General features: G+C 46.2%; 1 protein-coding gene and 1 long non-coding RNA gene across 5 annotated transcripts in view; both read right to left on the bottom strand.

Annotated features, from left to right (window-relative positions):
• Nucleotides 1-21,721, bottom strand: part of MAP1A (microtubule associated protein 1A) — a 42,556-nt gene extending 20,835 nt beyond the window's left edge. The window contains exons 1-2 of one of the 4 annotated variants that reach the window (XM_015873214.3): nucleotides 21,539-21,721; nucleotides 17,976-18,077 (exon numbers count right to left, since the gene is read on the bottom strand). In XM_015873214.3, coding sequence (XP_015728700.2) covers nucleotides 17,976-18,077; nucleotides 21,539-21,698 — 262 coding nt within the window. In that variant the 5' untranslated portion in view covers nucleotides 21,699-21,721. Of the gene's footprint in view, nucleotides 1-5,049; nucleotides 5,262-6,905; nucleotides 6,986-17,975; nucleotides 18,078-21,538 lie in introns of those variants that run through there. The other 3 variants (XM_085515061.1, XM_015873213.3, XM_015873215.3) reach the window with 3 other exon arrangements.
• Nucleotides 10,293-12,677, bottom strand: LOC146758422 (uncharacterized). Its single transcript, XR_014934230.1, has 2 exons — nucleotides 12,561-12,677; nucleotides 10,293-11,240 (listed from the first exon to the last, which is right to left on the bottom strand). It is a non-coding gene; the product is annotated as an uncharacterized LOC146758422 (long non-coding RNA).
• Nucleotides 21,722-22,077: the final 356 nt, after the last annotated feature.

Below are 22,077 nucleotides of genomic sequence, written 5' to 3'. Positions count from 1 at the left end.
GGGAATTCAGCCACTCAGAAAACAGCCACCTTCACATTGTGAGTTATAGCCAGAATGCATCTCCATGCAGGAAGAAAAAAGCCTGGGCAGCTCCCCAGATGCTAAAGGACAGAGCACAGTTCACATGCCCATTAGCTTCCACAGGCTGTACATTAGAGTCCAAAGCTGACACAGCACTTATGTAAAATCAATCATTTTACTAATGGCCTGTTTTAACAAATACTTAACATTTTGCTTTGAAGTTAAAGTTGTTTAAATTGCAACAGAATGTTCGCTTGAACAAAATACTAGCTAAAATTACTGAAAAAAAACATTTTTTTTTTAAATAGCAGCAATCTATAAGTTTTCACTCTTTTTCTTTCCTTTCTCCCAAAAATTTGAGGAAATTCTTCTCAGGATATTCTATCCCTGTACATAAAATCCCAGACAAAATCCCAGTTCCTCTTTTTGTCCAGAGGAAAACTGCCGTGTTGGGTTCAGAAGACACAACAGGGTCACCATACTCCACCAGTTTAAAACTCTGTTCTTTCTTACTGTGATGACTTTGCTCTCTCTTTCTTCCTCCTGACTGACCTACACACCCTCCAGTTCAGCACTGCCCATGCATACAACCAAGTCTTGATGCCTCCATCCCAGCCCTGATGCGCTGCAGAGAAGCATTAAGGAAAGGGGAGGAGTGTGAAGGTCTGCGTCCATCCCCGCACCCTTGGAGGGTCACAGTCTACAAGGAGGTGGCACAGAGGGCTGAATGACGAGGAATTGGTATCAGATAACACTTATTAGCCTTCCAACATTTTGCCTCTCACACATCTTTACTGTGGAAATTTTCAGACCACTCATACTCTATGTATTTTCAGGTCTTCAGACAATGCTAGTGTAGATAAATATGTACTTATTGATGGATAAATCCAAATACCCATCTCAGAGATTTTCTCTTTGCTGGAAAAAGAGTAAAATCACAGCATATCAGCAAATGCATTTTAGGAGAACTGTGAAAACTAGTGTATCATTGGAAAGAAGGAAGCTGTAGCTGTATGTGTGCTGAGTCCCTGCAGGGGAAGCCAGGGCAGAGCTATGCGCTGCCCTTGGAGCAGTGGAAGGGAGTGCTGTGGAATGACCAAAAGGAGCACGGATGAAACCACGCAAGATTTAAAACAAGGGAATTATTGACCACAGCTGGAAAAGAAAGGGAATCCAGTGAGTGGTATCTGGGCAGGGAAGAATTCCTGTATTCATGAGATTTTACAGAAGTTTCAGAACAGCATGACTACCAGCACATGTACAGATACGATCACCCTATGCTGCTCAGCACTTGTCAGGACACAGCAGATGTGCTGTGCCCAGGTCTGATCCCCACAGTTCAAAACAGGTGTTCGGAGAGACTGGGGAGGGGCTGAAGGAGATGCAAAAAGATGAGGGAGGGCTGCAGGAGAAAGGCTTCTTCACCTTACAGAGGAGGCTCAGGAAGATTCTCATCACTGTATTCACAGTACTTAAATAGCAGCCACAGAGAGGACGGGTGCTCTCTCTTCACGAACAGCCACGCAGAGAGGACAGAGGGCAACAGCCATAAGTTGCGCTGGGAGGGCTTTGATCCCACTGAAATAAACTTTTTACAGTGGGAGCAACCAGTCACTGGAACAGCCTCAGAGATACAGTAGAAACCCCATCAATGGAATTTTCCAGAATGTGGTTAGATGGGGTGCTAGATTATCTCATCCAGGCTCCCTTTTCCCACAAAAGAAACCTGATGATGTTCTGATGTCCCTTCCAACCTCAAATGTTCTAGACTGTGACTTTTAATACTAGGACACAGAGTCACATAATGAGAATCACAGCAGCACTGAATTAAAGACTCATGAATGTGGAACAGGAGATGCCTCATATGAGGCTTCTCAATGGGAACGGAGTCAAAGAGTGAAATTAAATGATTATGGTAACACTAGACAGGACAAAGAAAGGGAAAAAAACAAAAGCCATCAACAGAACTAAACAGAAATTGGGGTCAGAAGACAACTTGGTGAAAGAACTAAACAGCAACAGAGTTTAAAGACTGTGGGAAAGCACAGCACATTAAATGAGTTACTATGAAAACCAGTGGTATGAAGACCAACACAGTGCAAGAGGGGCACAATCTGGTGTGGAGCAAAGAAGAGAAGTCTGGTATGGTTTCCAGAAGGACCATTGTCAGGTCTGTCAGGATGGAAAGGGCTGAGGTGTGAAGAAATATTCAGGTTTCTATTGGTGGATCTAACTGAAGGTGTTTAATAACTTCCCTTATCACACTGCTACTTCTCAGGAGAACTGGCTGTGCATTAGGGTAAGGATGGGCTGCACAAGAGGAGCGACTGCCTTCTCACAGAACACCAAGATGGTGAACCAGCAACCAGGCAAGAGGTGGGAGAAAAATACGTAATATGCATGGCAGGCAGTTGCTATTTACTACATCCCAAGAGATACTCCCACTATGCTTTCCTGCCTTGCCTGAGATATTTTCTTGCCATCTACAGCTCCTCTCCCAGGCAACTTCTATTTCTACACTGTGCCAACTATAGCAACTATCTCACTGCTTTTTAATTGCACATACTGTCTCACTTTTATGCTAAAGAGCAATTTGATAGCCCAGGCACTTTAGAACTCCTAATTGAAAGCAGATGTTCACTTTGGAAGCAGTTGTATCTATTTTCAGAAGTTACCATTCTAACCATTTGTTAAATGTCCCTCAGCTGGAAGCTATACCACAGCTAAGTGGCATTAATAGGTAAGATGAACACTTTGTCTAGTTTGCCAGGTGCAGAATCAGCCAGGAGAGATTCTGTTCCCTACAGCAGCTTTGCTGACTCAAGCTCTCCCTGCATCCTTGGCTGTGAAATAGTGCAAAGTATTCACATGAATTAAGAACACAGCTCCGCATAATGGCATTATCTCCATCTGTGAGGAGCTGGAGGCAGAGCTGATCAAATGTACACTAAACCCCCCATAAAAAAACCCAAGCACACCTTAAAACATCACTCATAAGTTGTCCTCACTCCACCACCCCCAGCAGACTGATAGATGGTCCCTTTGAAGAGACAGCCATCCTAAGAAGCTTTTCTTCTCTCTCAGCTGATTGTATTGAAGATGACTTACTGAATGCAATCTCTAAGACATGGTTATGAAACCACCTGCAGACTGCACATACAGCAGTGGTAAAGCACCAAGGTCTACTCAAGCTCTGTCAGGACGCAAAGAGCACCCATCCTCTGCCAACACCCATCCTAGCTGCATTTTTACTCTGCACTCCTGGATCTTGTTACCACTTCATAAATTCTCTGCATGATCTGGATTCCTGGGATTTGATTCACAGCACAGAGCACAGTGATAACGAATATGATATAGAAAGTTACTTTAAAGGCACAGAGCTTCAAGGCCACTGGTCCATTCTGCCAGTAAATGCGGGGCTTTGCCTGTTCAGCATGGAGAAGCCAAGGAGAGCTTGGAGCTCTGCACTGACTTCACTGAAGTCACACTCTATAACTGGAGTGCCTTCTTAATGCTATCAAACCTAGCCACACACCTTTCAGTTTGCAGTCTCCAGTGTGCGATCAGGGATTGCATTTATAAACCTGGGAAAATAAGGAAAACTGGAACTGAGAACAGGAGCACATTTATCCCAGAGCCCCACATGTGTTTGGCTCTGTCAGAGCCATGTAGGCTCAGGCCCCTTCCACAGTCCTACACATCCCATTTCTTTGTAGACAACCTTTGCTTTAGAACAAGGATGAGCAGCATGAAAGTATCTTCCTAACAATTAAATCTCCTGTGCAAATTGAGCAGTCAGGATCTGAGTCAAAACACGCACAGTGTTTGTACCCAGCAGCCTGCAAGCTGCCTCTTCAAAAAAGATACCACATATTTGTTTGAAGTGATTTACTTCTTATGCAACTTGTAGAGTGCTCTCAGCTCTCCCCGAGTACCGCAGTTAGCCCTCCTTCACTGTTTAGGAGGCTCTCACAAACACAGTTATAGCCAGACAGGAGGTGAATCGCTAACCACATGCCCACTTTTCCTCCAAGATCAGTGTTAGTACCTAATGACAGGCTGACATCCTTGAGGCAACATTAAAAGCAGAGATATTAAAGGCCTTTTCCTTATAGTTTTTTCCTCAGTTAAGAATTTGACAGCGGCACTTAACAGAGAATAGCACAACTATGATGGCTGTATCCCAGTGAAACAAAGGAAGTGGAAAAGCTATTCAAGCAAAATCTTTTAAATGAATCTCTTAACCTGAAAGCTGGTAGATGAAAAAAAAAGACCAAGACTTGTCGGTTACACTTCCATGCCTTTGGAATGACTGCTGTCTCTCTACCCTTTCCACGTACTTTTGCCTAGCAAATGCCATTCTTTGGAAGGCCTGCCGGCCTCTCTCGCTGACCCATCAATGGAAGCTTGTGATAACACACGTGGCACACCGAGCTGCAGGCAGTAAACCTCTGACACACACCACCAAGGTATGCTGCTGCATCCTTATTTGGTTTCCATTATTCTTCTGTGAGATGCAGCCATCCCAGAGTTACCTTGGATGCTCAGCATGTGAAAACACACACGAGCACAAGGCCATGTCACACTGAGGAACTCCTCTCCCATCCTCACCCAGTCGCCTGGTCTCCCTCTTTTGGATGAGGCCTTCTGCAGTACTAGATCACATGCACAGCTTCTTTACTTTCACCAAGGATGGCCCATGCTGGCCAGTGCTCCCTGTACCCCTGAGCTCAAGTCCATCACTCAACCCCATTTCAGCTGAGAACATCACTAAGGAACACAGACAGAAGGAAGAATGGCAAAAATGACACAATAGGACATTCCTCTTATGGATTATCTCATCGGGAACAAAACTACTACAGAACCAATGACCCAACCTCAACAGAGCAAAGGAAAGGAGGGGAGAATAAAAGGGTTCCCAGCTGCTGTACAATTGTTGTCACTTGCTGAAGGAAGGATAAGGACAGTCATATGGCCAAGATGCAACTGACCAGACAGAGCAGTCAAAGAGACAGGGAGGATACTGACCTTATGCAGCAAAAAGTCCCCTGCCTCATCGGAAGAAAGAGGAGCCCCTTTCATTCTGGAGAAGCATCCAGCCTGCAAGGCTGCTCGCAGCGGGACCAGAGATACTGGGAATAGAAACAGTCGCGTCTCTGAGATCAGAGTTTAAACTGGAGCTTGTTTTTTCTGCAGTCATAAGCCAGCAGGCACCAGCTGCAGAATTTGCCGCAGTGTGTGTGCGTGTTCTTGCGTGTGCGAGTGTGCAGCAGCCACGCTCCTCCCTCTGAGCTCACTGTGATAAATATGTCCCTGCTCCCTCCTCTTTCTCCTTCCTACATCACTGAGAGTGCAGCCCGACCACTCTCAGCCCCCACACACGGCAGCCCTTCTCTCCTCTATTCAGGAAGCCTTTGTTGGAATCGCTGCTGACTTTAACTGCTCCCCTTGGTCACTGAAGTTCACCTTTCCTCCCCCTCAACCAAAGCAGCACTCAGAACAGAGATCAGAAGAAATACTGACAATCATGCAGCCTGTTATCCCCCAGCCCTGCTCCAGCTCCTCTCTCCAAACATCATAGATAAAAAGCCCTATTTTAAATGCTTCAGTGGGTGTCAGCAATAGCATTCAGATGATTTAATCCTTTAATGAGATGTTCATTAGGTGCAACTCTAAGGGATGCCAAAGACACCCTAAAAAAACACCGAATGTGTGCCCGTGGTCACCCCCCCCCCCCCCCCCCCATACCACTGATGACGCACCTTCTCCCCCCCTCAAAATGTGAGAAGCTGCCTTCCACAGCAGGGTTGGGGATAACAAAGAACCACTACCAGGAAAAAGAAAGCACTTGGCTCTTTCCACTTCTAAAGCATAAAAAGCTTCCCTACAGCCTGCTGGGACAAACACTCACTTCACTCCTGGCCACATCTCATCTCTGCTGCCCTGGAAAGACTGCATCATGTTCTAAAAGATCCTTCCTCCCCCTCAGCCCAGCTGCAAGTTTGGATGCTTTGTGCTTTCTCATCCTGGAAGAGCGCAGCTTTGAGCAGCTCGGAACTAGACTTCAGCTACTTCGAAACACCTCACATGTGGGTGTGAAGGACCAAGGAATTTCAAGAGCGCCCCTGGACCACTCTTCGCTGGACCCAGCGGCGACAGTTAACAGCCTCAGCAGCCCTGCCCCTCCCGCTAAGCATCGGCCACATTTCAGCATCAGCACCGGGTACGGCGTCAGCGGCTGTCACCGGGCCGGGCCCAGAGGCAGAGCCCAGGAGACGCCTCCACCACCCTCACCCCTCCCGAGGCGCCCACCGGGGCGGGGCGCAGAGCCGCAGCTCCCTGCCGGGTCCCTGACAAGCAGAATGCCCCCTCCAGATTTTCTTCTGGATTCATCTCGATGCTTCTTTCACCGCGCCGATAACACGAGCGCAACGAACAGCTGAGCAGCCGTGGAATTCAGCCCGCTCCTACGCTCAGGCCGCGAGCAGTCGAGAAGGGCGATGTCCCCACGCAGACCATAAATCCGAGCTCCACCTGCGGCCATCTCGCCCTCCGGCCATTAGTCTCCCCTCTCCATCACCGCCCAGTCTCTCTCTCCGCCGCTCCCCAGTGAGGTGAGCGGCCGAGGGTGGAAAAGCGCATCTCCTGCGGAGGGCTGTGCGGAGATATCCGCCGGCACGGGCAGCGCGCAGCGGACCCAGGGTGCCGCCCGGCCCCGGTCACCCATCGCGCAGCCCGGACCGAAGGGCTCCCGTCGCAGCCGCAAACAACCGCGGACCGACAACAAAGCGTTACTGCCCAGCAGCGCGAGGGGCTCCTCGCGGACCCGCAGCCTCCACCGCCCGCCCGAGCTCCGAAGCCCCCGGGAAGGGCGGCGCACGTACCATCGTGTCCCGGCTCAGCGGCGGATGCCCGGAGAGCCGCAACGGTGCGGACGCCGGGGGTTGCGGCGCGCAGCTGCTGTGTCAGGGAGAACCGAGGGAGGAGCCGCCCGGCCCCCGCCCGCCGCGGGGCTGCATTAACCCTCGCGCAGAGAGAAAGGCAGCACGTCGGTGCTCTAAGCCAGCCAGCCTCGTGCTGCTCCCGTGCTGAGAAAGGCAGAGTTCTGACCGTGAGAATCTGGGCCAACGTGACCACCGGAACTTCGGCTGACGCCCCAGAATACGTGATAGCAGATGGATTCTTGCACGCAGTTCTCGTCTTAGCAGAATATTCTCTCCCGCAACTGCCTGCACACGGGCTGCTCCTCACTGAGCGCCCCATAGCAGGGGCACTCCGCACCTCACCTGAGGTGAGGCCTTCAGGTGCAGCATCCTGACATAGCCGCACCAGCAGCGCACAACCACAGACTGGTTGTTGATATACAGACATGCCAAAGTCAATTCCAAATCCCACTCAAATGATAAACAGAACTCGAATGAGTAACACAAAAATGCCAACAATCTGACCTCTGCATTTTACTTCCAGCACAACGTTCAGAAAATTATTTAAATATTTAACTAAAAACCTTGTAACTCAACTCTTAACCATTACCAGAGCCCCCTGGCTCACTGGACCTGCAAGGCATCATGCAGGGAAACTTCCTTGTCCCACCCTGCTCGGCTCAAGCTGTCAGTCCAGCACTGGAAGGCTCCATGGCACATAGTTACTGCTTGGCACAGGAGCTGCCAGTAGTGACTTGATTTTCATAGCAAGCGCTAAAACCACCACCAGTGTCCTGCTTGCCTCACACAAGATCCCACCTTACTCTTAAATTTTAGAATTAACTAAGAAAGCTGGAGAGATCTTACCCACCCTACAACAGAGACCAACCTACTGATCTTTTAAGGGCTCCCCGAGAGAATGGAAGGCTCAGGAACAGAAATATCACTGAATTTTAAAACAAATGAGAACCTTCTCTTGTAGCTTCTGGCTGATGCAAATCATCAGCAAATATCAGTGAACCTCTGGAAAAATTATCACATTGGAGTCTAATATCTGAGATCTTTGTGTGTGTGTGCTTTAAATAGGTAACACACCCTCACCCCTATTTAAAAAGGCCAAAGATTAAAATGCTCTCAATGAACAAGTTTCAGCTTCATGTTGACAAAAACAGCCCCATGCTGCTGAACTGCTCCATCACCGCTGGCACATCCCAGCCTTCTGCCTGGCAGCTCCAACACCAAAGCAGGGGCACCACCACCTGATGATGCCAGCAAAACTCTGAATGAAAAGCATGGAGCTCTCAATACACTGAATTCTAACCTCTGTTAGCCCACGTCTCAGCTTATGAGGTCTCCTTACAGAAGGCTGTCCAAGAGGAGGGGCAGTGCTCTGTATGGAGAAGACTTCAGAACTATGCAAGAATTTGTTTGCATCCACCCTGTGAGAGGAGTTTTTCTTTCACTTCCCACTTAATGACACTTCCACTGATTGTTCACTTCCAAAAAAAAAAAAAAAAAAAACAACAAAAAAAACCCAAACAAACACAAAACAAAAAAAAAAAAAACCACAAAACCACCACCAAAACAAACCACCAGTTTTCTGAAGACCCTGACAAATAATGTTTAAAATCCTCCTCATTATCATTATTTCTGCTCAGGTACAATGAGTTTTACTCTTGTGGGGCTTTACAAGGAATTTCTTTTTTCATTTACCTGCTCAGTACTCCTGAATCTTTCTGTGCAATTATTTCATGGCTCTTTCCAGCTCGTTTCCTTATTTTAACATATTGGCACCTTTTCATTCTCTACAATTTCCTACATTCTGAAGATTTACTTTGCCCTTTTGCCTGCTTGGTGTAACTATCTGTCTGAAATAGAGTGACACCTTGTTAGACCTCAAGAAGCTTTTGAGGCTTGAATTATTCTCTTCTTTCAACTGCTCTGCAGAATTAGGCTACTTTTCCTTGATTTGATAGTAATCTTTCAGTCTTTCTAATAGCTGAGGGCCCAGGGAGCTGAGCTATTGAGAAGAGCCTGCTATAGACCTTAACTTGCTGTGGTACTTGGGAAGTTTACACAGGTGGGTAACCCACATCATCCATTACATTCAGCTGCTAAGCATTTTCTTCACCAAACGAGGTTTTACCTTTTTGTCAATTGCATCCTTAATGACAGTCCTTCTGAATCCACATTATAAGTCTCTTCTCCAGTTTTTACTTGAAGCAAACTCACCAGCCCTGGGAGTTTTCTTTGGCAACACTCTGGTCTCACTTGTCCCAGAAAATGGGGTTTCAAAAACGGTTATCTTAATTTAACTCAGCAACTCAAAAGCTTTAGGGAAAATAACAGATGACCTGACTAGAACTCTCAATGGAAAGGATAAAGAGGTTTTTAAAAATCAAGGCTGCAGAACTGGAGCAATCATGAGTAGTACTGAAAGACCAGAAGAAACACAGGAGAAAGGGATTGAAGCAAATACTGGGGCACAACAGGAACCAGCACATTTCCTGCTTGAGGATGACTCTGCAGCATCCAGAGGGCAGCTTAATGCAGCAGAGAGGAGGGAGGTGCTAGGATCAGGCCCTAGTCATTTCAAGGAAAAACTGTTCCAAACATTTCCTGTAGGCAGCATAAGCCTACCTGAAGAAGAACTTGTGCCTTCTATGTGTGCAGCACCCACACTGGCTGTACTCACTCAGCAGCTTTTGTCAGCATTGGTCCTCACTGAACACCCACAAGACTCTGCAGACAGAGGCACAGCAAAGCTTTTCACGTATCTCAACAGATGTACAGAAGAGCAGAGAAGGTATAAACCAATCCAGCACTGAGAAGTAACAAAGGCACACAACCAAAGCAACCTGAGAGAAGCTACAAGAGGCAAAACTGGGGGCAAGATCCCTCCCCTCCTATTCCAGACAGGTTTGTCTCAGATCCCATTCTCTCTCTGAACCAGCCACTAATCTTTTGTAATAGGCACCATTTAATCCAAGAAGGATCCTGGGGACTCACGTTTTCCAACTCTGTTTCTAAGGCTTGAACAGAGACTGAAAGGCTGCTAACATCTTTAAGGGGACAGTCAGTCAAAAGGCACTGATTTACCAGATGCTGTTAGTTATCCATCTAACAGATGCCATGCTGCTTTACAGAGAGGATACCTGTAGGACAGCTCTGACAAACTCATAATGGATCCTAGGAGGCAAACCAGAAACAATCAGAGGCAACTGTGAAGGTAATGCAAACTGAAATAAGAAGCTGCACCTGGCAGCCAACCTCAAACAAAGGCTAGAAAGAAGTGCAATAAGTTCTTAAAATTGCAATGGCGCAAGAAGAACTCTCAGAACAAAACACTTTGGAAAGTTTGCAATATACCATACTGTTGTTACATGACTCAAGGCAAGGCTATAGAGGACTCTCTTAAAAAGGTACAGCTCTTATTAAACCATACATTGATTAATGATGATTCTTAGCATATTCAGAGTAGGAAAATTGAGATGTTGAAACAGGCATTTTCTTTATGCAACATAAAGTGAGTAGCTGTCATATTCCTGGAAACTACAGACCCCATAACTTGTTTTCACACAAATTTGAGTGGTGTTCTATGCAAGCTTATCTCACAATAAATCTCACTGTGAAGACAAGCAAAGAAATTCAAGAAAAACAAATATGAAGAGATACTCCAGGCAATAAGCAAGTCCTGAGATTACAGAACTGCTCTCCCAGGCACAGTTCAAATTGAAAGCAAGAACACATAGGTCATGTGGTGCAGTGCAAGTAGATTGCGAGCACAGTAGGGATATTACCATTATCATCTGTATAGGTGGTAACTACAAGGATGGTAACAAATGCACAGAAGATATAAGTAAAAGGGGAACTCACCAGCAATGATGCTTTAGCTGAAGGAGCTGGGGCAATCTTCACTAGCAAGCAATCTCCAAGAGATGCTGCCCCAGTGAGGGTCAGCCCTTAAATGAGGTCTCAGAGGAGGTGGAGTCGAGCTCCAGCCCTCCCGGGAGCACAGCTCCATTACTCTCACCTGTGCTCCCGCAGCTGACCCCACACTTGCCCCAGCTAATTAATCAGTGGTTCACACTGTGATTACCAATCTCCCATACATCAGCTCTTTGCTGCTTGTAAGGTCTACTATAGTCAAGAAAGGAGAAAAACACTTGAAATACTTTTTAAACCGAAATCAGAGATCAAATGGGACATCCATTTCAGACACCATTCTCTCCCACTTTATGTCCTCCTGCAGGATGAGATCAGCACTGCAGCGCAAGGATGCAGCTCAGATGAAATCTGAGATCAGAAACAAATGGAAGGAAAAATCAATAACCACTTCTGAATTATTCATCTCCATGAAATATGAATAAAAGTGCAAGTAAATCTCATCTTTAGAGCAGCAATCCTATGCAAGTCTTCTTCACAAGAGACAAAATGTCTACTGCAGAATTTCCTGTAGAATTGTTATTATTCAACAAAATTTCAGAAGCAAAGCAGTAACATTAGGTCAAATCTGCACTATTCACCCAGGTGAAAGCAAACTGACATTGTGAGCAGCTGTAACCAACTTCCACAGCAGCCACTGCCAAAGGGAAGCAGACAAGATCCAGAACAGGCTTCAATTTACAAAGCTATGAACAGAACTGCTGAGCAGAGGTCATCTGAAATCAAATATAACCCTGTTATGTTCTTTCAGGATTTGTTCCCATCCTCATTTTTTGTTATTAACCATGAGAAATCCATTTAAGAAAAGACTGAGATATAACGATCAGTTATTCACGTGCTACTACCTCGAGGGCTGACTGGTATAGATTTAGTATTTCTCAGCAATTCTATTTTTGGAAATAAATAAAGCAAGACAATATCCACATCCACCAGGATGAGAAGCACTAAAGAAAAGAAAGCAATGACAGCATGCTTCCTTCACTATGCATCCCCAACAAAGAACCAATGCTTTCCCAACAATTTCATCATTAATTCTCTTTTTCTATCAACTTCAAGGGTTGATCTTCTCATTGGATCCATTCAGTCAGAGCCTGGCACCTGGATTCTTCGTATATGAAAGATAAAGCAGCAAAACTGATTCAGTACGATGCGCTTCTTCCACATCCCAGGAAAAGCTCAAAAAGCAGTGTCATGATGAACCCATTTACTCTTTGCCTCCATATATGCCATATGTGATTTTAGAATTTGAATTATACAAACTGCCAGCAACACTGAACCACAACATTCAGATTTAGAAGCAAGAGTAGTAATTTAGTATGGCAAGTTCTGACTTCAGAAAAGCTAGCAGTGAATTCATGACTGCAGTTGCTCCAAGATTGGTAGCCATGATCTAGGAGACAGGAAAGACTGGAGAGTTCAGAAGGCAGAAAGAGACAAAACTCTCAGCCAGATTTGTTATTTTGAATAAGAAGGAGCTGAAAGTACAAAAGATATCCATGTAAGTCTTGTTTGTTAAATAATTACGTCAACACAGTTTGATCTGTGAAGATATTCTGCTTGCACAGGGATATTTGCCCACTGGCACTGCAATTACAGTTCTGCTAATAAGCTTTCCATACACACCAGCCTTAAACAAGCAAGGGAAGGAGAGGGATGGAGGACAACCATTACCTGCATTGACCAGGATTTCAGTCATAGCAGTATCTGACTGCAGTGATCACACTTCAGCAGTGAGTGAACTGTGAGCGAACCTCACAGTTAAGACCAATGGCAGATAATTTGTTCTTTCTGGGGCAAAAGAGTAGAGAACAAAAGCCTCAAAAGGTCTGCACAGCAAAAAAGTCACAACAGTCTATAATCAAATATACAGTGTTAAAATGTGTTGTTTTGTTTCGTTGGAGACTGAATATCCTTTCTTCTGCAGTGGTCTTAATTTTTCAAGGTCTGAACTTTGGAACTGACTCATTAGTTCCCTTCTTGCTCCAGACAAACTAGCAGGGTAAGGCAATAAGTAAAAAATTACAGATGGAACAGTAGTGCAACATGGAGCCAATGCTGAACCACATTCGCTCTACCAAGAAATAAGGAAAAGCTGATTATTTTTGCACTCAGCCTCCTGAAGTTTTCAAAGCAAGCAGCAAAGGCCAGTTGCTACTTCAACAAATGCTTCTAGACTCAGCACCTTTAACAACATCTGCTAAGTCCACTTTAAAATTCATGATCTTCAAAGACTGTGAGAATTTCTCAGCGTCAAATAGAATACGTGTCATCTCAGATCCCCAGACAAAGCAGCACCAGAACAGGAAAGGAGAACAGTGCCTCCAGTCTGCAGTTTCGCGTATCTGCAGAGAGGAAAAGCAGCTTCATTCCGGCAATGCCACAGTTAACAGGGCAAGGCAAAATCCTGGAACAGAGCCAGACTCAGGGACATCTGCTTTTTAAGGAGGTAGGAATTACGGCATTAAAATTACAATAGCACATGACAACAATTAATCTCACAGAAAAATAGGATTATCAGGATCCTCCAACGCTGCTTTTCACTCCTCTGAATCTGTACCTAGTGGAAAAATTTACTTCCTGAAACAGCAGCTGAGATCCCAGAGAAGATTTCAGGGGATTTCTGTTTTTTCATCCAAGCTGGACGCAGCAGAATGCCACAAATACTTTCATGATGCGGGCTGAGAGCCTGACAGCACTACAGTGATGCAAGTATGGGCAGCTGATGACACGGCTCACTCCCTTGCACATTAATGCTCCTAGTTGCTCCACTCTGTGCCGGAGCACAGACAGATTACTTTTGCTGTCTGTAAGCTGTGATGTCTTCTACTTTAGGAAGATAGGCTCAGAAGTTCTGCTTGGTTTCTCTGCTTTTTCTTTTCCAGATGTATTTAGTGCAGGCAGAGTAAAAGTTGAATGGCTCAGCTCTGCCTGCCCAGCCTGAGGAAGAGGTGGGCACAGAGCATCCTAAGCCACTTATCTTCAACCGCTGAAGTGCTCCACTCAGGTAAATAGGAACTGAGAGCAGCTGGGCAGGGGCTGTCCCCTCCAGCCCATGCCAGTACTTAAGAATTTTAAAAGCAAAGAAAGATCTGAGGAGCTAAAACAGCAGACAGTTGAAGAAGAGTGAAGCAGACCAAGAATTCTGTCCAGAACATATTTATACACAGCTGTTGGACTATCACATGTTCAGGATTATTTTCCTCCTTAATCCTCCTTCCATTTTGCCCATCATCTTGTTTATCTGAGCAAGTTCACAAAGACTGGAAAAGCCACTGCAGGTAGGAGCACTAAGGGGGCGTGCAGCCATAACAATATGCTAAAAATACATCAGCACAGCTTCTGTTACCAATCTCTACATACCAGTGATGTTAGAATCCCAGCAACATTCACAGTCACCCAGAGCTTGCATTAACTTGTAAGAATTGTATCTGCTTTCACCGTTACTACAAAACGCAAAAAACATGGAATTCTCCAAAGAGCAGCAGACAGTGTTAGGGGTCAGTGTCGCTGCACCTCTGGTGCCTACAATGCACACAGCCACCAGGAGAACACTGCCTTTGTCAAGTCAGAGAAATGTCACTGTAGCACTGCAAAAAAACCCAAAACCAAACAAACTCAAAGCGTGGAGCAGATACAAGGGCACAGTTACTTGAAGCATGATGTCTATCTTGGAGATTAGGTAGTTATTGGTAACTGTTCTGTAGCACACAGATCATTCAGACAATGATTGCAAGCTGCTAATTTCATCAAGTGAAGAAAAAGGTGTCCTCAACAGGTTTTTGTTTTGTTTTTCCTTTTTTCCTGTTTGTACAGATATTGAATGGAGTCACACTCCTTTCTTCTTACCTGGCCATCCTGCTCAGAGCTGCTAAACACTTATTTAAATAGGATATACAGTTCAACAAAGTATAGATAAGAGAATAAGGCCAGACAGTCAAAGAAAGAAAAGAATGCTATTCTAGGTGAATAGGAAGAATTTAAATGGGTTACACACTACAAAGATAGCAGGAGTCTGCTGAGGAAAACAAACAAACAAAAAACAAACAAACAAAAAAATCCAAAACCAAAAATCTTACATAAGGCGCTAAAAGCAGTGCCTGCAACCCTTGAAATGACCCAGCTGTCAGAACCACAGAACAGGGTGTTCACCAATGTCACACCACTCAGTATGTGACACTGAGCCCCTGCAGCCAACTCAGCTTTCCATCAGGAAAACTCCCAGAGCCAGTGATTATAGAATCCTCTGAGTTGGAAGGGACCTTTAAAGCTCACTCAGTCCGACTCCCCTGGGCTGGCCCTGCCTTCCCACCAGGTGCCCCATCACTGCTTAAGGCCATGATTTAGCATTTCTGGTACAGCTATCATTCCCATATTCTCCTCCTAACTATAACATAATCACAGATTCTTGTTAACAGTCACCAGAAGTCTGTATATGCTTAAGATCCACCCCCCATAATTAAATCCTGGGTTACAGCCTAACTGAAGGCCAAACGCCTGTTTCCTTTCCCACATGACAACTACAGCAAGAGAAGCTGTGTGAAGGCAGTGCAAATCTGTTGTCCTGTACCAAATTCTGCAGATGTGCGCTAATGGAGAGGGGCTTGAAGAATGCATTAAATCATACCTAGTAACACATTAAGCTGTCAACCTCCAATTCGGCATTAAAAATATCTACAAACAATTTCAACTTCCTCAGTGAAATCAGACATGCAGAGCTGAGATTGCACTATTACTCAATCCAGGTTGTTTAATATGATCCTGATTCTTAGTGATACCACAATACCCAAGAGCAGCATGGTAAGAGATTTAATCACTATTACCCACTGCTAGCAGGGAGCAACAGCTGTAAGACTTACATTTTTTTTTTTCCCAGAGAAGAGGCATTTAACCACCACTTACTTATTTCCTCTATTCTTCTCAACCAGAAGGCTTCCAAAGCTGCTGAATTACCAGATATCTGTTTGTTACACCAACCTCCCGCACATCTACAAGGTAACAAGCAGATCCTTCAGGAAGATGCCCACAGAAGCACACCAGCATCTTCCTGAAGAACAGGAGTACCTTTGTTCACCAGGCCCACATGAGACAAACAAAGTGTGTCAGCAAGATCTGTTATGGGTCCAGACGCTTATCTGCTTGGGGATGGCTGTGTAAATAGAAGTTAGGACAGAAATAAGCAGCTTTTAGATAAATTGTTGCCTGTCCTGTTTCAGCTTACCAAAAACATTGGCAGTTCTGCCTACACTGTAACCCATCTCAGCTACAATAGCCCTATTCACACTAAGTGTGTCTGGAATTCATGCCAAAAGTTACTCCTGCAACACCCAGGATCAGAGCTGCTTTCCTCTGCCTAGTTTATTCAGTTTGATCAAAAACGGTGTGTTTGTAATATCATTTTTGAAGTTGTAACAGTAACTGCAGTGCATATAATATTTTGTTATAGGGGAATGCCATCATAGAAATGTACTGTTTGAACTGTATCGTGATACAGGACTTCACTCCTCAGCGGAAATGGTCATCTCAGAACTCATCGTTTCATATTTGAAGCCAGGTTTGCAGGTGTTTCTATATATGAATGTTTCCCTTGGACAACTTAAATTCTTCTGTCAGGACTCGGCACTAATACCATGGATAACTTCCGATTATCAAACCTGCCTCATTACTCATGTTCACCCACTAAGGTTTAAGTAGCTGTGCTTCTATTGAGCAGCATGAGCCTTGCTGAACTCCACCAGCAATCTGCCTCCGTTGAGGGAGGTAACTATTTACAACACATTTGTCCATTGCTCTCAGTATCTTTTGCATACTGAGATATTGCTCCTTAGTCTACAGCCAGTAGGATTCCTTAAACAGACTTCAGGGACTTAGACTTCCAAAACACTTACCTGTGTTTGCTGACACCACCAAAAAAGCACACTCTCTCCAACTACATGAAAGGAGGCTGTGGCAAGCTGGGGGCCCTCCTCTGCTTCCAGGTAACAAGTGACAGAGCTAGAGGGGATAGCCCCAAGTTGCACCAGGGAAGGTCCAGGTTGGAAATTAGGAAGAACTTACTCTCACAGTAGTCAGACACTGGAGCAGGCTGCCCAGAGAAGTGATGGAGTCACTGTCCCTGGAGCTGTTTAAGGAAAAGGAATATGTGGTACTCAGAGATATGGCTTAGCAGACAGTATTGGTGGCAGGCAGATGTTTGGACTAGGTGATGATAGAGGTCTTTTCCAGCCTTAATGATTCTATGAAATTCAACACATTTGATAAGCAGGATTTCTCTTTGCAGGAACAGTGGTGACTATTCTCAGGTGGACACCAATTCTGTCCTTTATTATCATTTTACTGACTTGATCATCAGCATTTACAGCTGGTTGATAGGCCTGTGATTCCCTGGATCCCTCCTATGACCTTCTTTACAGACTGGCATTGCATTTATCATCCCTTGCTCTGCAGGAAAAAGAGAAGTTTCAAGTGAGAGGATACATGCTGCTAATATTAATCCAGATACTTCAACCCTGAGGTAAGAACTTTGAGTGAATGTTCTGCTCTAAGAAGGCACCGTGGGTACCTTTGTACCATAACCTCTGTCATGGTTGCTTCCAATTCAGACAGATCTTCAGCTCTTTATATGTTGATAAGTTTAATACAGAGTATTTTAATAATAATTAAAGAAAATCATTATGTTTGTACTGCTTTGCAAGGAGGGAGATTTCCCTTCTCCATATTAAGAAGAGCAACAGGTAAGCTAAGAGACCTCTCAATTTAGGTTTCCTTCTTTCACAGTTAGCCACTAAGAGAACAGTTTTCCCATCTGAAAATAATAATAATAATAATGAATGTATTCAGAAGGTCTGTAGGCTCTTACACAGCAGTTCATGCTTCTATTCTCAGTAGTAATTTCAACTTAAATTCTTTGCATCCAACAGATCCCTTAAGATTCTTTTTCTTCTTTAGTGTTTGCCCACAGAATCCTGGACAAATAACTCAAATAACTCATCACATGAATTTGTCATGCTAAATCAAAACCAGCTTTATTCTATATCTTTTCAAATACAAAAAAGATAAAAGTTAATGCAAATAAAGTAAAAAACCAACCTCTGACTTCTGAAGAAAACTGGGCCAGGTGCCGGGTTACAAAGAGTCGCAGTTGCTGATTCAGATCACAGAACAAAGGGTTAATATTCCAGGAGCGAATTCCTGCCCAACAGAGAAAGAATAACGAGTTGTTGTTACATAAATACAGAAAGAGAAGTGGAGACACAAGTTAACAGGACACACAGGAAGCAGCAATGGTCTTCCAAAATAAGATGGTTAATGCTGAGAAAAAGTCTTTGAAAGCAAAGGGCCATAAATTGTTTCCCTTGTATAAAACACCTACACCTTCAGTACATGCATTAAGCGACTCTTTTTATAGCCTAGGTTTCACATGAGTGAAACAGAAGAACCATAAGTGATGATGGCTAAAGTGCTCTAGTTAAAAGTTTATTAACTTGCCTAAGTTAATACTCTCTTAGCTTTACATGTTCTGTATTATCCAGCATTGGTCACTAACAGAGATGAGCTACTGGGCAGTTAAACTACTAAACAGCTCAGACACATCAGCTTCTGTGCCCTTAGAACCTGTGCATCCGTCAAGTCACAGAAACCCCCTGCCCCCAGTTCCCTCTGCCTAATCATGCCCTCAAAGCCCCTGATCCTACTGAGACCCTTTGGGTTTGTCCTTTAATCTACATAAGCTTAGTAAGCTAATCGTATTCATATCACAGCAGGAAACAGTGTCTGCTCCCAGAGCAAGTGGCACCATGCCATGCTGGGAAGTCACCTTCAGACCTTAGCATTAGCAGCTGTACGTTCTGAATGACACCAAACACCACAAATCAGAACTTCACAGGCTAATAAGGAGCAGCTTCTCCTTAGTGGTGCAATATTGCATTGTGGTGCCATGAACAATAATGGAACTACACCATGAATCACTTTGCAAACCTCTATATGCTGCTGGCTGCAGAAGCATGGCTGCTGAAGACCACTACCACAGACTTGCAGGAGTTAACCAGAGCTCCTCAGATCTCAGCCCTGGTATTTATTTTTAAGGTCCTTGTTGAGAGTTACTCCACCATTTTCTGAAGGTGTGCCCTCTCTGCCAAATCTCTGCCTTCTTTAGGAGTGAAGCATGTTCACTTTTCACAGATACTATCCCGGTTACCGCAGTTCTGGTTCTCCAGCACAGCAACCTGATGTTGCACAAGAGCTTCTGAAGGCTACTGGTGGAAAGCAGTATTTTCTAGGATACAAGCTCCAACGTTCAGCACAGATACAGGATGGAATCACCTGGTCACTGCACTGCACTTCAGTAGTCTCAAGAATTCACAGCAAATTGTGAAAATGTTTGTCTTAGGATTTTTTTTTCTGATGACAGCCAAAACCACGGAGTAATACAGTTGCACAACAGAGTACACAAAACAAACAAACATTAAGCCCTCTGAAAATCCAGAAACTTTCCACCACCTTCAGCACTGCAGAGCACCTATTTCTTTTAGGCTAGTGAAGGATAGCAACAAGTAAAATGCACAACAAAACAATAGCACAACAGGAAGGAAAAAGACTGTTTTCCCATGAAATACTCTTGGAAAGCATGACAGATTAAGTTAGTGTCCAGTACAAGTGCCTCTTACTGCAGTGTCTGTAAGCATTTCCACCTGAGCAGGGCACAGCAGCACGCTGTAGGACACATCCTGCTGACTCGAGCTGCTGTGTCAGAGTCCTGGAGTCCAACTGCAGCAACTGATGCTATTAGAGGCACTTCTACTTCCTCCAGAATGCAGCCAAATATACTCTTTCAGAGCAAAGAAAAATGAAATTTTCCTTTCACTCATTATTGCCACAATTTATGCAATAGTTTTTTTCTTTTCCAGGCAGTCTAAAATCACTTCTTACCCATCCCCACCTGCCTGTTTCAATTTATGCCATTGTACAACAGCCAGAACAACGTCCTTGCTGATTAGCATCCTGTCTGCTGATGTAGGACTGCAGACTGTGCCATAACAGGGTTTCTAAGTGTGCATATTTTTCTTACATGCACAGATTGGGTAACATACCATGGGACTTGTCTGCTTCCCACCTCTTTCATTATACCCTTGTAATATTTTTTGTTGTTTTGTTGTTAATTTCCTGCCAAGATAATTGGGCTTTAAGATCAGGTATTTTCTTCTTATACTACTTCAAATAATATTTCAGATCAGGACAAAAGTTACACAGGAACAGAAGAATCAGACCAGTATTTGTTGGACATCGTTTTAGAATAGGTATTCAAGTGTGCCACAGATACAGTGACGTTGCATCAGGAGCAGTAAGGGTGGAAACGAGCAGGTTCCCCTGCAGTGTCCTATATGCGTTATTCAATTTCTTTGAATCAAGCTATAAGAAGAAAATGGGGAAAGTGAGTTTTCTGGTTCAGCCTGAACAAGGGATACATTCATTTACCCTCCACGAACCTCCTCCTGAGGTTTTGATCAGGCAGGGCACAACAGCCAGAAGAACATAGGTAAACCAAGAACTGTTTTATTCTTAAGACAAACCTATAAATAAAAACCTAGATGTGTAGCATGCAATGTTTTGGACCAGTTTTGCTTGCCATCAAGAAGCTGCTGCCAGGGGATGCTCGCCCACGTGCATCTGCACCCGATAGGACTCGGGAGGCACCCGGCAGAGCGCTGACCGCAGAACGGGGCTGCGCCGCTTACAGTCCGCACCTCAAAACCTGCATTTATCTTTCCTGGTACTTAAAACCAATTTACCCTGGAAATGGTGAGAAAGGAGAGAAGCACATACAAACTTTCCGGAGGTATTATTTCATTTTTACCGGTGTAGGACACCGCTGAGGACGGGACACCGTCTCTCCCACCTTTGAGGCGCTGATGTCACGATGGTCCGTCCTTAGAACCATTAGAAACAGCCACGAAGCTGCAGCCTCCGCCCCACCGGCGGGTGCCCATCGCTTTATATAATACCACCTCCCCTGTACAGAGACGGACCTCTGCCAGGCCCCGGGCGCCGCCCCGGCACGGGGAGCACAACAGCGGCACAACAGCGGCACAACAGCGGAGCCCCGCGCAGCTCCTCGCCCTCCCGCTGCGGCTGCGCTTTGTCCTCCCGCAGGTCGCGGTCCCGCGGGTCGCTCCGCGCCCTCGCACTGCGGGGAGCTGCCCCGCACGACGGAGCCCGCAACGAGCCGAAGGTCGGGCAAGACGAAAACGAGCCCCGACCTGCGGAGCCACGAGGGAGGCGGGAAATGGGGGAAAACGTGCAGAACAGAGGGGAAAAAAGCACGTCTGTGCTCCGAACAGCCGCAGCGCTCAGCAGGGCCACGGCCACGCGAGCTCCATCCCCCCCCGATCTGCAGCGCTCGGCTCCGCGCGGTGCCGCCCCGCAGAACGGAGCTCCCCGCGCATCACAACATCCCATCACATCACATCCCATCACATCACATCACATCCCATCCCGTCCCGTCCCATCCCATCCCGTCCCATCACATCCCGTCCCGTCCCACCGCCCGGGACGCCGCCCCTCCGTGCGGATGGCGGAGCTCTGCGGCAGCTCGGCGGCGGACGGCGAACGGCGGAGACCCCGTCACGGCGCGTCCCTCGTCCGCCGCTCCTCACCGCGCTCCAGGGCTCCTCGCAGCGCCCCGCGCTCCGACTCGGTTCCGACCGGTCCGATCACCGCCAGCAGCGCGTGTCTCCGCGCCGCCCCGCAGCGCGATGCGCCCGGCGGCCGGGGCGCTGCCGTCTCCATAGCGACCGGCACGGCCGTCGTCTCCATGGTAACGCGACGGCCGCCGCTGCAGCGCGCCGGGACTGGCGAGCGGCTCTTAAAGCGCCCCGAGCTCCGCCCCGGATGGACGCGCTGCGCCACTGCGGCCAACGGGGCGGGGACTGACGGCGCGGCTGGAAGGCAGAGCCGGTGGCAGAGCCGGTGGCAGGGACGGCTGGCGGCCCCACCGGGGAACGGTTCCCCTCCCGGGGGGTGGTTCTCTCTCCTCCCGTGGGACGGTTCTCCTCCCGCGCCGAGCCCGGGCCGCTCGGCGGAGCCTCGGCTCCGGTTCCCTGCAGCAGTCGGTGCCCCCCCTCGGGCCGCGCTCCGCCTGCTGGTGCTGTGCGCTCCGGCACCGAACCGCGACATGACAAGGGCGATCCTGGGC

This window comes from Coturnix japonica, chromosome 14 (assembly GCF_054131305.1).
Source record: "Coturnix japonica strain WE chromosome 14, WE-NBRP24, whole genome shotgun sequence".
Taxonomy (NCBI): domain Eukaryota; kingdom Metazoa; phylum Chordata; class Aves; order Galliformes; family Phasianidae; genus Coturnix; species Coturnix japonica.
The sequence above is the reverse complement of the archived record's forward strand: the minus strand, read 5'-3'. Positions and strand labels throughout refer to the sequence as shown.